At 48.0% G+C, this 16203-nt stretch overlaps 1 protein-coding gene across 2 annotated transcripts in view; it reads right to left on the bottom strand.

Moving 5' to 3' along the window:
* Nucleotides 1–16203, bottom strand: part of cd276 (CD276 molecule) — a 179675-nt gene that overhangs the window by 120788 nt on the left and 42684 nt on the right. For both annotated transcript variants that reach the window (XM_084337199.1, XM_084337198.1), the window contains exons 3-4: nucleotides 8410–8760; nucleotides 2700–2996 (exon numbers count right to left, since the gene is read on the bottom strand). In XM_084337199.1, coding sequence (XP_084193325.1) covers nucleotides 2700–2996; nucleotides 8410–8760 — 648 coding nt within the window. The remainder of the gene's footprint in view (nucleotides 1–2699; nucleotides 2997–8409; nucleotides 8761–16203) is intronic.

Below are 16203 nucleotides of genomic sequence, written 5' to 3'. Positions count from 1 at the left end.
GCACACATGCTATTGTAAATCTGTGTCTTGTTTACTAACAAATTAGACCGTCACCAGGCTTTGTCTATCAGCTTTGTCTATCAATTTGCTTCCATTGTACTTTCCTGATCTCTCTTTTTCTCGCCACCTCTTACACTTCACTTATCACGCCTCTGTCCCTCCAATGCTCTTTTCATGTCAAGGAAGTTTCCCTTTCAGAAGATCTCTGTTTTTATTCTCTTGCTCTTCCTTTTTGCGGTGGGTAGGCTTCAGAGTACGGGCAGCTCTCTTTATTTCCACCAGGCTGACAAGATCACTTTTTATCACATAATTTTTTCTCTTTTGGCACTGGGCCCCAGAACCTCTATGTAGAGTACAAAGGATTTATTTTTTGTGAGGGGGGGGGGGGGGGGGGGTCTCAATATACTGACTGAGAAAGATGAGAATCAAGGCCAGTTCACACAATCCTCTGATAGCGACTACTGTCATTAGCTGGCTTCTCCATCTCTGACAAACCTCTGACATCATCTGGAATCATCTTCTAGATAATTTTTTAAAGGAACATGACAACATTATGGGAAATTAGCTTACTGTCTTCTCCAGAGTCAGACAGGAAGATACAAATTTCCTCTCTGTGCGTTCAGTAGAAATCCACCCGGCTGCAAGATAGCCTAGCTTATCACAAATTAATGGAAGCAGATAGGGACCACTAGCCTAGCTAAAAACTCCGGGAGAGGTGTTTTTAGCCAACGACTAGCCTAGATGGTTCCTATCTGCTTCCATTCATTTGTGCTAAGCTAGGCTAGCTTGCAGCCCGACTGAACGTGAGAGGAAATTGGTGTCTTATCTTCTTCTTCTGACTCTGGAGAAGGTGGTATTTTTCGTTAATGTTGGCTTGTACTCATACTGTAGTGTTGTCATCGTGACAACGTGTAATGCATTTCCTACCAATGCTGAATATTCCATCGATACAGCTCAAGAAAGCTATGGTTGTCATTTAATCATAATCAACTGTTAATGGACCGGGGCGACAGACACTCAGGAGGTAGAGCAGTCATCTGGTAATCGGAAGGTTCCCGGTTCAAGACATTTAACCCCCTACCTGCTCCCGGTGAGCGGGTGGGCACTTTGCATGGTTGCCTCTGCAGTCTGTGTGTGAATGTGTGAGTGAATGGGTGAATGTGAGGCGTAAGTTGTAAGGAGATTTTGGACAAAAACGACTATATAAATGCAGTCCGTTCCATTTAACTGTTATTTGATTACAATCACCTGGCCTTATGGATAAGTATCTGTGTTATTTAGAATGAAGGCAACAGATTTCAGGAAGGGACACCTTCCTTTGGTCCTCTGTCCGGGGAGCCCGCCTGCCTGCAAGCCTGCCTGCCAGTCGTTCAGTCATCCGGTTCCCAGACAGCACAGTCATTTCCCAGCCCAGCAGAGCAGCACTCTGTGACCTCGGTAACCTGTACCCTTCACCGATCCAGCTCTGAGCAGCAGCCAGGACAGCAGGGTCTGGGGCCACCTCCGTTTATTTATGAGCCATTTCACACAGAGCTGCTCCCATTAGAGACCCAGCCATGGTCCACAATACACAGTCCTTGTGCTAAACGCTATTAGATTCAAAAGCAGGGCAACTGGCGGGGGACATGGGGGACATGGAGGAGATGGGTTGGGGGGGGGGGGGGGGCAGATCCCAGGGTGCCAATCACATAGACTGTCACATAGGGATGACATCATCACCCCATCAGAGCAAAGTAAACAATATTGAATTACTTCCTGGTTAACAAACACTGGCTGCAGCTATGTGCCAAGCGAGGACACGCACTGGGCAGCTGTTTAGAAACCATTCATCCATTTCCTCTATAGCTCCATATCCTCCATCACTGTCTAACATTTCAACATGCCTGATGAATAGTTATGCGAGTTTCATCAGGGGAAATAATCATCAACTGATCTCTAATGATGCGCTAGAGCTGATGGTTATGCTTATTGGACCATAATTGGACATTTCATTATGTCCTATTCATTTCTGTGGAGCTGAACTGTTACTTGCTGAGGGAAAAAAAAATGTGCGCTTCCAAAACAACTTGAGTCTTCACAGCATGACATTTGACTGACATATTGATTTGCGAAAGCATACAAGACTTTAATAAGTAACTGTGTCTGCATGACAGAAAACAAGATTAGTCAGAACAGGCAACACTGAAACACTGTGGGCAGCATGTAAATATCTGCCTGTTTACCATCCATTGGGACGGAACAAGAGCTGAGACACCTTAAAATCAATAGATTTTAGTAGTCGACTCCACCCCTTTCCCTCTCAGTCACCCCTTTTAGTCGCCCTCTATTAGGAGATCTTTTAGGAGATTTTATGGACCATAAAACATTAACTTATCTGTGATACAAAAGCCATAATATACACATCATTGTGTTTAAATCAAATAAAAAACGTTGATAACTACAATACCCAGGATCTCCATGCACAACAGAGCCAAGTCTGCACGGAGTTGTGAAGTTACACATGAAGCGGATTTCGTGCCACGTTTTTCAGCTTTACTCTTTTTGAGAGGGAGAGATATATATATATATATATATATATATATATCTCCCTCTCAAAAAGAGAGAGAGAGAGAGAGAGAGAGAGAGAGAGAGAGAGAGAGAGAGAGAGAGAGAGAGAGAGAGAGAGAGAGAGAGAGAGAGAGAGAGAGAGACACACCCACCTGTGATAGTGACAGAGGCGTGTCCTTCCTCACCCAACAGCGGGTTGGTCAGCCGGCAGTTGTAGGTGCTATTGGCCTCTAGGACCACGGTCAGGAGGCTGCGCATGCTGAACAGCCCCTCCTCGTTGGCCACTAGAGATGTGGTGACGTTGTCCGTCAGGTTGCGCCCACCCGCGTCTTGCCAGAGCACTTCGGCCTCCGGGTAGCCTCCGTATGCCACACAGGTCAGCGCCACCTCGTCGCCCGGCCGCAGATTGGAGTCGGGCTCCAGAGTCACCACAGGCTTTGAGTATGGTGCTGGGAGAGGGGGAGGAATATAGGGGAAGGAAGGAGAGCAGGAGGTAAGGGGGTGGAGAGAGGGGGAGGGAGGAGTTGGGATATAGGGGAAGGAAGGAGAGCAGGAGGTAAGGGGGTGGAGAGGAAGGAAAAGGAGGAGTTGGGATATAGGGGAAGGAAGGAGAGCAGGAGGTAAGGGGGTGGAGAGAGGGGGAGGAGTTGGGATATAGGGGAAGGAGAGAGAGCAGGAGGTAAGGGGGTGGAGAGAGGGGGAGGAGTTGGAATATAGGGGAAGGAAGGAGAGCAGGAGGTAAGGGGGTGGAGAGAGGGGGAGGAGTTGGAATATAGGGGAAGGAAGGAGAGCAGGAGGTAAGGGGGTGGAGAGAGGGGGAGGGAGAGGAGTTGGAATATAGGGGAAGGAAGGAGAGCAGGAGGTAAGGGGGTGGAGAGGAAGGAGAAGGAGGAGGAGTTGGGATATAGGGGAAGGAAGGAGAGCAGGAGGTAAGGGGGTGGAGAGAGGGGGAGGAGTTGGAATATAGGGGAAGGAAGGAGAGCAGGAGGTAAGGGGTGGAGAGAGGGGGAGGAGTTGGAATATAGGGGAAGGAAGGAGAGCAGGAGGTAAGGGGGTGGAGAGGAAGGAAAAGGAGGAGGAGTTGGGATATAGGGGAAGGAAGGAGAGCAGGAGGTAAGGGGGTGGAGAGAGGGGGAGGAGTTGGAATATAGGGGAAGGAAGGAGAGCAGGAGGTAAGGGGTGGAGAGGAAGGAAAAGGAGGAGGAGTTGGGATATAGGGGAAGGAAGGAGAGCAGGAGGTAAGGGGGTGGAGAGAGGGGGAGGGGGAGGAGTTGGGATATAGGGGAAGGAGAGAGAGCAGGAGTTAAGGGGTGGAGAGAGGGGGAGGAGTTGGAATATAGGGGAAGGAAGGAGAGCAGGAGGTAAGGGGTGGAGAGGAAGGAGAAGGAGGAGGAGTTGGGATATAGGGGAAGGAAGGAGAGCAGGAGGTAAGGGGGTGGAGAGAGGGGGAGGGGGAGGAGTTGGGATATAGGGGAAGGAGAGAGAGCAGGAGTTAAGGGGTGGAGAGAGGGGGAGGAGTTGGAATATAGGGGGAGGAGAGAGAGCAGGAGGTAAGGGGGTAGAGAGAGGGGGAGGGAGAGGAGTTGGGATATATGGGAAGGAGAGAGAGCAGGAGGTAAGGGGGTGGAGAGAGGGGGAGGGAAAGAATAGCAGACACATCCAGATTATCATCAGAGAGAGACACCCTGGGAATGCAACACTTTGACATGATTCCCATTAAATTCTTAATTATAGTTAGGGAGCTTAGCATAACGCAGAGCTTAAGATCCCATAGACAGCATCTGGAGCACATCCTGCTTCTTTCACCCACTTCCTCCGAGGCACAGCCCTGCCCCTGAGCAGAAACACAACCCAGGATAGGAAAGGGGGGGGGGGGGGGGGGGGGTCTTGAGGAAACTGTCTTAGAGAGGTTCAGGATGGTTCAGCCTTTGTCAAAGAAAGAGAAGTGAGGTGGCAGAGGTGAGATGTGAGTAGTCAGCCCCTGGATGAAATCACGGCTCTCAAATCCCCCCCAAATTGAAGCAGTAGAGGCTTGGGCGGTATGACGGTATTACGGTATACCAGGGTATTTAGAAATCCCGACGGTATTGAAAATCAATACCGTCAAAATCACAGATGCGTTTCAGTATAATTACACTGAAACGGAGTTTTGACAGTGGTTGGTTGTAGTGCACACACGCGCCAGCAGAGGGCGAGACCAGTCCTCACTAGTGGAGCGAGTGGATCACAACGGTGTTCACGTTTTACGGTAATGTTGCGACAGTGCTGTGAAAATACCGTAAAGCGTTGTGGTAACGAGAGCTGATGTGTGTTGTTGTGCACTGGTGGAGCAAGCAAATAAACGGTAAAATGTTATGTCGCAGTCCGGTGCGTTTTTGAATACACAATACTAACGTTACTAGTACTAGGGTGCTGCGGGCTTCTGGCTACCATTCTGAGAGCTAAGGATAGTAGTAGTAGGATGCTGCAGGCTTCTGGCTACCATTCTGAGAGCTAACGATAGTAGTAGTAGGATGCTGCAGGCTTCTGGCTACCATTCTGAGAGCTAACGATAGTAGTAGTAGGATGCTGCGGGCTTCTGGCTACCATTCTGAGAGCTAAGGATAGTAGTAGTAGGATGCTGCAGGCTTCTGGCTACCATTCTGAGAGCTAACGATAGTAGTAGTAGGATGCTGCAGGCTTCTGGCTACCATTCTGAGAGCTAACGATAGTAGTAGTAGGATGCTGCGGGCTTCTGGCTACCATTCTGAGAGCTAACGATAGTAGTAGTAGGATGCTGCGGGCTTCTGGCTACCTTCTGAGAGCTAACGATAGTAGCACCGTGACTTGTTTACTTGGTAACACGGGCTGCCACCCGTAGTATACCGGGGTATTAGGTCATCAAGGTATGAAAAAAATTATACCGCCCAAGCCTAGTAGAGGCCGCAGGGAGAAGCTGCTGTATTCCCAGAACCAACCGCAGCAAACAGTGGTGTGGGCCCGGGAGGCTAGTTGAAATAAGTTTGTCTGAGTTGCTTTTTGAAAAGCAGACTCTCTGAGACTGTGGCACTGTGACACGGCACACACCAACTTCCCCAGCTATCCATTTGACCGACAGATTTCCATCGATGCCCCACGTTTTCCCAGAGCGCAGCAGGAAAGGCAGGTCCAACAATGTTAATCGTAAGTGCCGGCTAAAAATAATACATCTATGAATCTAATGCATAAAATGGAGCCAATTTGTCACAATGTTTTCCCTTTGCTCCAGCCAAGAGGGAAGAATGTCATTCATTAAATGCCGCCTGATACTCATGTACATCCTCTGCAGAGGAAATGAGCAATCTACCAACAAACATGGGAATAATTATGTGTGTGTGTGTGTGTGTGTGTGTGTGTGTGTGTGTGTGTGTGTGTGTGTGTGTGTGTGTGTGTGTGTGTGTGTGTGTGTGTGTGTGTGTGTGTGTGTGTGTGTGTTTGGGGGGGTCTACAAAATGTGTAAAGCTATAAAGCAGCATTACAAATAAATAAAAGCCACTGGGCCATCATGGAGCCATCTGTTGTATTCACACCACAACCAAGTCGGCTGCCGGATAGGGCTGAACGATCTGGAAAGAATATCTAATTGTGATTATTTACTGATACTACATTACTGATACAATACACTACAATGATTCATGATATTAGAGGGAATGGTCATTTCTGTTTCATTATTCTCATTTTCATTGAAAAACAAGAATTAAGAATTATCATGATTTTTGCGTCTTAAACAAAGATTGCGCCTCGTGCGATTTGGATATTGCAGTAGGCCATATTGCGATTAATTGTTCATCCCTAGTTGTCGATGGTGGATGGGCAATAACAACAGCTAATAATGAAAGCCAGTGGATATTGAGCATGACAAAGACGTATTGACTCTAGTTTGTGTCCAGCAGCTCCAGGGAAACTAAGTGCTTGATCACCAATTTCAATGCTGTGGGAGGAATTGATCCCAACACATGTACTCACAAAGGAGCAAGAGCAACGTCATCCCATCAGTGGAGATTTAGACATAAAATATTTCAACTTTTGGAAGCAAAAGGCAAGGCAAGGTTGTGTGCAATGTCAGTTACCGCTGCACAGACCTTACCTCCGTTCCTTCTGCAAACACAACAGAGAAGGTGTTTGTACTGGCGCACCGAGTGCTCATACTGAGCTAATGGAACTGAAAAATAACCTGTCTCAGTGCCCCTGGAAATAGGCACCAACCGACACACCTGGTGCATTCCAGGAGGTAAAACAATCAGCGTGTGTACCAGCCCTATTCCCCATACCTGGTTCAACTAAGTCGATCAAAAGTCCCATTAGCCAGATTCAATTAACCCGATGTTTGAATCCAGGCTTTCCCTGTTCCTCGAACGCTGATTCAGTCTCGTTAAAACCTTGAAAACACCACATTGAAATACAAGCATTTTCAAGGATTTCCAGCACCCGTTACGAACCCTGTATATGGTCCGGGCGGAGAATTTAGACCCAGGCAAGTGATGGGAGCATGGGAATACGAGGATGAACTGATATAACGTTTTCTCGCCTATCAAAGTGTAGAGGATGCTTCATTGATCAATTACTCGAGTACTCACCATTTCAACTGAACTCAAGTGTTTTTTGGGTACTATATTATTATTATTATTATTATTATTATTATTATTATTATTATTATTATTATTATTATTATTATTATTATTATTATTATTATTATTATTATTATTATTATTATTCTTATTATTTTATGTAATTTGGTTTCCACCAAGTACATCCACCAAAAGCTTTTTTTTGCCACTGAAACAGAAATATTGCTCTGAAATCTCGCTGTGAAATCCTTCAAGGTGTGAGTTGTTGCAGGAAGACAACACTGGAAGCTGTGGAGCATGAGAAAAGGAGGATTACAGTATATGGATAGTACACTAACATTACAAAAAGTTGCTAACGGTTTGTTACGTTGTGTCTAAAAGATAAAAACTGTGTTTTGTGTCCAAATTGTACCAACAACATATGTCGCCCACTTTGCGTAGCGTTCATAGACTATTGATACAAAATAAATATGCTGTTCTATGAGCAGAGAGACCTGCTGCAGATAGAGTGGAGGTAATGTAATTATTATAATGGCAACTGACAACTGTTTTGACTGACAATACACATTAAAAGCATTGGTTACAGTATATTGCTGTGGATTGTTATTGCTGCTAATAATAATAATAATAATAATAATAATAATAATAATAATAATAATAATAATAATAATAATAATAATAATAATAACTTCATTTTATATAGCGCCTTTCAGAGGACCCAAGGTCGCTTTACATATGGGGGGGGGGGGGGGGGATGACAAATTAACAAACATAGTGGACAGACACAACATATACATATAAAGTGAGAAAGTTAGGGGTTAAAGGCCAAGTTGAAGAGGTGGGTTTTGAGCAGTTTTTTAAATGAGTCCAGGGTTGGGGCGTGCGGAGTTCTGCGGGGAGGGAGTTCCAGAGGGTGGGAGCTGCCACACTGAAAGCTCTGTCCCCGAACGTCCGTAGTCTGGTTCGGGGGATGGAGAGCTGACCAGTGTCCGTGGATCGCAGGGACCGTGACTGAGTGTAGGGGTGGAGGAGGTCAGTGAGGTACTGAGGTGCCAGGGGCGTGAAGGGATTTGTAGGTGAGCAGGAGGGTTTTGTAGGTGATGCGGGATTTGATGCTCTTTAAGATGCGTTCTAAAAATAGATATCCTTAAACAAGTGCTCGAGCACTACTCGTGTAATAGATGCAAGTACTCGATCTGGGAAATGATTACTTGTGACCATCCCTGGTCACAGTATGGAAATGGAGGCGTCAGTATCACAGTGTAATAAAACTCACCGGCCACCAGCAGCATCAAAGCAGCGCTGCTGTAGTTCTCCACCCTGACGAAGCACGTGTAGCTCCCCTCGTCTGCCACCTCCACCCGGCGCAGGAGGAGCGAGGCGTTGCCCGCACCCAGCTGGGCATGGAACAGGCTAGTGCGGTTGACGAAGCTCTCTGCCTGGTCCGTCAGCAGGTCGTGGCCGTCCAGGAAGCTGTGCACGCTCCGTTTGGTGTCAGTCAACTGCCAGAAGACACTCAGGTTGGACAGGTTGAAGGTGCTGCCGCGGCTAAAGGAGCAGTTGAGAGCAGCGTCCCTGCCATACAGGGCCACCACGGGCATCTCGGGAACGTGCACCTCGAACATGGCTAGAGGTAGAGATGAAGAGAGAGACAGAGAGACAGAGGAGACAGAGAATGGGAAGCGGAGTCAGCACAATAACACCATTCTCTGTCGACAAGAATCAGCGTTCTAACACCAATCATTGACACGCTGTTGGCTCAAATGTGTTTAACAGTAGGGGGACTGGCGCGCATTCAAATCCAAAGGCCTTTTTCAAGAAACAACAGAAGATTTTGGGGGAGGCTTTTTAAAATGTTGGTATATTGATGTGACAGAAACACACTTGCTTGTGTAACAGCGACAGTGGATGTCCTAGTCAGATGCACAGAGAAGGAGGGAGAGAGAGAGGATTTTCCTTGTGTTCTAAGAGCCCCACCACCCCCATTGTGATGACTCTCAGTGGCAAGATTAGCATAGAACAACATCAGTGTTTTTCTTTTTTTTTTATTATCTTTTTCACCCTCTTTTTTCCATTTTTCTCCCATCCCAATGTTAGTCATTATGCCAATTCCCAATCGCCTTCCTGGTTGTTGCGCACTTACCCCCCCCCCCCTCTACCGTCGGTCTGGGAGGGCGGAGACTATCACATGCTTCCTCCGACACATGTGTAGCCAGCCCACCGCTTCTTTTCACCTGGCAGCGCGGACTCTCACTGGGAGTGTAACGTGTGGAAGGGTCACACTACCTCCCTCGGATCCTTCCCTCGCTGTGCAGGCGCCCCGACCGAACTGTAGGAGTCGCTGTTTTACAACGACCAGGACCCACCCACCAGCTTTCCCACCCGCTGACACTGCCAATTGTGTCAGTATGGACAGCCGACCAAGCCGGAGGCACCGCGGCAGCTGGATTCGATCCCACTGTCTCTGCGGTGGTAGACAGACGCTTAGTCCGCTGCGCTACCCGGCCGCCCAAAACAACATCAGTGTTACTTAATTTAAGTTATTTTTTTTTTACAAAATACCTTGCAAAAAAGTACTAAGAAACTTTTCAAGGAAACATAACATTGCTTTTCTCAACACTAGGCCAAGGTGCTCCACATTTATTGGTTTCGTTATAATAAGAAATGTGTGTGTTCACCACAGCGGCCGTCAAGACTAGACTCTCGGTGGCAGAGAGCAGACACAGAGGGCTGCATAATAATCCTGGCTTAGTAGCCCTCTCGGCTGACCCGCAGCACATCTGTGTTATTCTCCCACATCAGCATTCTTCATTGATCCCCGTCTGCTCTGATACGGCTCAGAGACACTGATCAACATCACAGGAGAGAGGAACTAAAAGAGAAGCCCCTGGAGTAATATCACTATCACTTACTCCTGCCTTTCTAATTACTCTAATCAAGGAGGCTTTCTACTACTATGTCCCGTTTCAGCCCTATCTATCAATGCAGAACAACAAGCATCACTTTGGTATGAAACAGGTCTGATTATCGCCGAGGTGCAATAATTGCTTCCCCTGTTAACAACAAACATGTCTTTCATCTGAAGGCTGATGTATGGAAGGGGGATTGCTAAATCAAGGCGGAGCTATTTTCGTAGACGCACATAGCCAATCCCCACAAGAGATTTTGTGTCCACCTATTCTCCTCCTCATCTGTAGGCACACTGCCACCTATCGCCTCACAGCAGAACTGCAAGCTGTGGGGAGAGTATGTGTTTTTTAACCCATCTGGTTTTACCCGACTGCTACACAAAGCCAAACAGGAGCCCTTTACAAGTAGCATCCCTGATGCAGTGTAATTTATGGTGGTCACACCACAATTATCAGCTGAGTTCATACAGGAGATGGGTGGGAGTGAGAGAGGAAGTTAGGAAGGGAGAGGAGAGAGAGAGAGAGAGAGAGAGAGAGAGAGAGAGAGAGAGAGAGAGAGAGAGAGAGATACTTTGAGCTCTCACACTTAAAGCTCACACTTAAAGATAACATCTGGAAATAAGCCAGGGGGAGAGCATCACACACACACACTTACTATACTAATCCCTTTACGCAGACCAGTCATGTCAGAGAGAGAGAGAGAGAGAGAGAGAGAGAGAGAGAGCAAGATAGAGAGAAAGAGAAAGAGAGAGAGAGATGCTCTACATCTTTCTCTCTCTCTCTCTCTCTCTCTCTCTCTCTCTCTCTCTCTCTCTCTCTCTCTCTCTCTCTCTCTCTCTCTCTCTCTCTCTCTCTCTCTCTCTCTCTCTCGTTATCTCTCTCACCAGTGGCCTCGTGCACGCTGACACAGGCCGGGGGAGAGGGAGCATTTTGCATCACTCTAGATCGGGTGTGGGAGGGGCTACCATCATGGGCTGTCTCTGACGTCATGGAAACAGAGGAGCACCTGATGTCCGATTCAGTGGTGAAATACCAGGAGCCAAGAGTGAACATGTGCGCTCTGCTCGTTGTTTGAGTTCAAACAGTATACATGGTGCTACTGCAGCTCCATCAGGGGCCTGGGCTGGGCTGTACATAATACATTCTGTATTGTGAAGGTGCAACATGATACATGAGATGCTTTTGTGCCGGGCCTCTGCCTCTCCTCTGGGGTGTACAGGGGAGGGGCTCTCCCTCAGAGAGCCAATAAAAGGGATGCTCAGAAGCCCATAGAGGAGATGGGGGGGGGAAGGGGGGGGGGGGGGAGGGGGGGAGGGGAGGGGAGGGGAGGAGAGACGTCGGCGGGACTGCTCTGGGAATTTACGCCCTGCACTTTGTGTTTATGTTCCTCTGCGCTGTTTGAGTGGCTGTGAGACTGAGCCGGGGCACTTTCACAGCCGACATGAAGTAAAGTCATTACCATGCCACCTGTCCCTCACAGCACCGCATGGAGGGCTGGCTAGCAAAAGGCTGCGCTGGACAGAGGACGCCATTTGCATCACTTGCTCACTTCTTTAAAATACCTGTATACAAACACCTCCTTCATCATCTTTCCCCTCAGTGAGTGCAGGCAGGAGCGACATCTGTCCACCCAAGACTTGGGGAGCTACAGTAGGCATAGTATGAGGTTAGTAGCACAGGGCTTGGGGAGCTGTGTGAGAGCGAGCGGTAGGCAGGGAGGGAGGGAGGGAGGGAGGGAGGGAGGGAGGGAGGGAGGGAGGGATGCAGCCAGGCAGGGAGGGAGGGAGAGAGGCAGGCAGGGAGGGAGAGAGGCAGGCAGGCAGGGAGGGATGCAGGCAGGCATGCAGTGAGGCAGGCAGGGAGGCAGTCAGGTAGGCAGGCAGGCAGTAAGGCAGGCAGGCAGGGAGGCAGGCAGGCAGGGAGGCAGTGAGGCAGGCAGGCAGGCAGTGAGGCAGGGAGGCAGGCAGGCAGGGAGGCAGGCAGGCAGTGAGGCAGGCAGGGAGGCAGGCAGGGAGGCAGTGAGGCAGGCAGGCAGGCAGTGAGGCAGGGAGGCAGGCAGGCAGGGAGGCAGGCAGGCAGTGAGGCAGGCAGGGAGGCAGGCAGGGAAGGAGAGAGGCAGGCAGGGAGGGGGAGAGGCAGGGAGGGAGGCAGTCAGGCAGGCAGGGAGGGAGGCAGGTAGGCAGTGAGGCAGGCAGTCAGGTAGGTAGGCAGTGAGGCAGGGAGGCAGGCAGGCAGTGAGGCAGGGAGGCAGGCAGGCAGTGAGGCAGTCAGGCAGGCAGGAAGGCAGGCAGGCAGGGAGGCAGGCAGGCAGGCAGTGAGGCAGGCAGGGAGGCAGGCAGGGAAGGAGAGAGGCAGGCAGGGAGGGAGAGAGGCAGGCAGGCAGACAGTGAGGGAGGCAGGCAGGCAGGGAGGGAGGGAGAGAGGCAGGCAGTGAGGGAGAGAGGCAGGCAGGCAGGCAGGCAAGGATGGAGGGAGGGAGACAGTAGAATCATAGGCCACTGACAGGGTGACACATGTGTCTGTTGGTAAACAAATTCCTGAGCCGTGTTAGAGTGGTGACATCTCACCTCACTCCTCCACACACACAGCCTAGAAAACAGATGCATCACATACAGGAAAACACAAAAACATGCACAAAAGCACAAAAGCACAGAGGCACAAAAGCACATGTATGCACACAGACACAGACACACACACACACATACACAGAGAATAACACCCAAGACATGCAAACACATACACACTCACACTCACTCACACGCACACACACACACAAACACACACACAACACACACACACACACACACACACACACACACACAGAATAACACCCAAGACATGCAAACACATACACACTCACGCACTCACACACACGCACGCACGCACGCACGCACGCACGCACACACACACACACACACACACACACACACACACACACACACACACACACACACACACACTCACACAGCCTAGAAAACATTGGTATTCAACTCAGGTCTGATTCCTGACAGCTCCACTGCAACAGTCAGTTTGAGGTAGGATCCGGCACATCGGACATAGGCGGTTCTGACACTACAGCATTACAACACCGCTCAATAGCAGACCTCCTGTCCATGTGACATCTGACAGTCAAATAAAAGTACACACTCACTCACTCACTCCTAATTCATTAATTGCTGATGTATTTCTGGCACACACACAGGCAACCAATCACCCAAGCTCTTAAACACATCATATATAGGGGAACCAAGGCCTTCTCAGTTAACCCTTTATCTGCCAGAGATTATTCTGATCTTAATCCACTCTCTGCCACCACTGTAAGTCTATGGAGATGTTCCCCTTCTTTGCAGGGCTATAACTTTTTAAATTGTATTGCTAAATTGACATTACTATGGCCCATTCAACATCAAGTATCTATCGTTTAGGATGTAGCAACGTTCTACTTTTTCATTCACACATTCATACTAAAATATGGTCTAAAGTATAAATATGTTTTTTATCATTTTCTGCAGCATTCGATAGAACGTGAGTTATAGACATAAATACATATATTAGATCATCAAATGTAGTTTGATACCGATTGACGTTAGATTAAAAATGTCAATTGTACAAGGTCCTAAACGTCATGCCTCATCATCTGCTGGTGACCGGAGGGGGGGGGGGGGTTTATAAGTCCGTGGCCGACGTTAAATCATTTATGTAGTATGGGTGATATGTTGATCGGAGCAGTTTGTATGTATAATAATAATCAAACACGCTGAAACTCACCGCAGCTTCCTCGTAGCGTTGGGCGATCAGCGTGGAGCAGAAAGTTCGCTATTATGGGATGTCGATCTAGTTGGTCCAGTTCCAGGTTGTATAATACTATATACGTCCAAATCATGTTGTTTATCGAGTTATTGGCAACGGATCGATATCCAGTGTGTCCAGATGGAGTCCCGCGAGCGATAGCGAGTGGCCGGACAAAATATGGGTGAGCACCACTTCCGGCCGCTTACTTCCGGTTTTGGCGATTCGCCGATCGGCCACCAGATGGCGGTCTTGAACCGTTGGAGAGTTGAGAGGAGATCTACAGGAGATCTCAACTCTCCGTGGGTGAAATATGATTGCCATGACAGATTTTTGAAATATTGATCTCAAAGACGCTGTATGACGTCATTGGCAGATTACGCATGGCGAGGAATGACGTCTAAAGTCGTCCTTGGCGATTAAAGGGTTAATAACACCCCACCGCCTTATATCAGCTTCTCCAATGAACAAACACAGTGGAGCTCTACTTCTTATTACCTATGCTCAATATGCTCAATATGCCCTTTACACCCGTGGGTAACCGGTGTCGAGGTTGAAACGAGACACCGGTAGAAAACCTAGCGTGCTCAATAAAGACCATGTGATGTTGGAGCTATACCTACACAGCTGACTATCACAGTGGGTACACACGTTTAAATGGTATGTTTTAAAGCCCTTACTGCAACGTATGGCATATAGGAGAACAGCTTTAATGAGAGGGCATACACATGGTGAATCAAGCGCCAACACTGGAGGGCAAATTGCAGGGGCAATATTGACATAGCAAAGCAAACAGGTACAACACACACACCGGTTTTGCACCATAGATGTGTTTCACAGGGGGGTTGGGATGTTGAATTGTGGAAAAATAGGCTTTGGCAACACTGCCCCCATCTGGTTCAGAATATAACCACAACTCAGCACGTTTTCATTCTAGCCCATTTTCCACAACTACCCTGAATATCAAACACTTCTTTTGTATTTTGTTTCCAATCTGGTTAATCTTGTGATACGGTCGATTCCAGTAAAACTAAAGGGAATCGTGCTTCAGGGTTTTCTTCGAGCAGATCAGATGCATGATGTCCAGAACAGATGCATGATGTCCAGATCAGATATATGCTGTCCAGAACAGATTCATGATGTCCAGATCAGATATATGCTGTCCAGAACAGATTCATGATGTCCAGATCAGATATATGCTGTCCAGAACAGATATATATAGACATGCTCTCCAGATCAGATATGTGCTGTCCAGACCAGATATATGCTGCCTAGATCAGATATGTGCTGTGACTGTCTAGATCAGATATGTGCTGTGCCTGTGACTGTCTAGATCAGATATGTGCTGCCTAGATCAGATATGTGCTGTCTAGATCAGATATGTGCTGTCTAGATCAGATTATGTGACTGTCTAGATCAGATATGTGCTGTCTAGATCAGATATGTACTGTCTAGCAGTGTTCATTTTGTCAACTGAAATTATGACTAAAGATGTTTGTCAACAAAGCTTTTTCCCCTGACGACAACGAGACGTGACGTCACGTTAATGTTGATCATGTGACACTAACGTGACTAAATTATTTATGCATGATCGTTGACTACATCTGAGGACACAAAACGTACTTTATAAAAACCATGACGAATTCTCTCTTAATTTATGTTGACTAAAACAAGATGAGACAAAATAATTATAACTTTTAGAATAATTCACGTTATTATTTCAGCATTTCCGTTTCCGGCTAACTATTGCTCCCCACCGTTTATGTCCGACTAAAAGCCAAGGTATGTGAGGCTAAAAACCGCGTCCCAGGTCTCTCGTGACTACAGCTTATACCAATAACCATGAACGGAATCTGCTACTTTCTCAACACTCCTGCGGCAGCCGAACAGTTCTACCAAAAGAACATAGCATTTAAGACGATGGAGGCTGAGAGGATGGCTAGGCTGCGAGAAGAGCTAATAGCCTGGGACCTATATCCCAGACACAGGCTTGCTTTCCCCCATAGATACTCCTTTGTCTGTGTACACCCACTACTATCAACATTACACATGGATACAAGGACAAGACCACGTTCACTTAAAAAGGTAATGTTGGGGGGCGGTCAGGTGGCGTAACGAAGATTGCGTTCGTCACCAACCCCGGAGCGGCTGGATTCGCCTATTCGAATCCAGCTCACAGCTCCGGGGTTGTCACCAGCTTGGCTGGTCGTTCACACTAATACAATTGGCAGTATTAGAGGGTGGGAGAAGCTGACGGGGTGGGTCCGGGTCGTTGTAAACAGCGACTCCTACAGTTCGGTCGGGGCGCCTGCTAAGCGCGGATAGGATCTAAGTGGGATAGTGTGATCCTTCCACACGCTACGCCCTCTCAG

The sequence above is a fragment of the Notolepis coatsorum genome (assembly GCF_963971535.1).
Source record: "Notolepis coatsorum genome assembly, chromosome: 20".
NCBI classification, from domain to species: domain Eukaryota; kingdom Metazoa; phylum Chordata; class Actinopteri; order Aulopiformes; family Paralepididae; genus Notolepis; species Notolepis coatsorum.
This window is presented reverse-complemented; position numbering and strand designations above follow the sequence as displayed.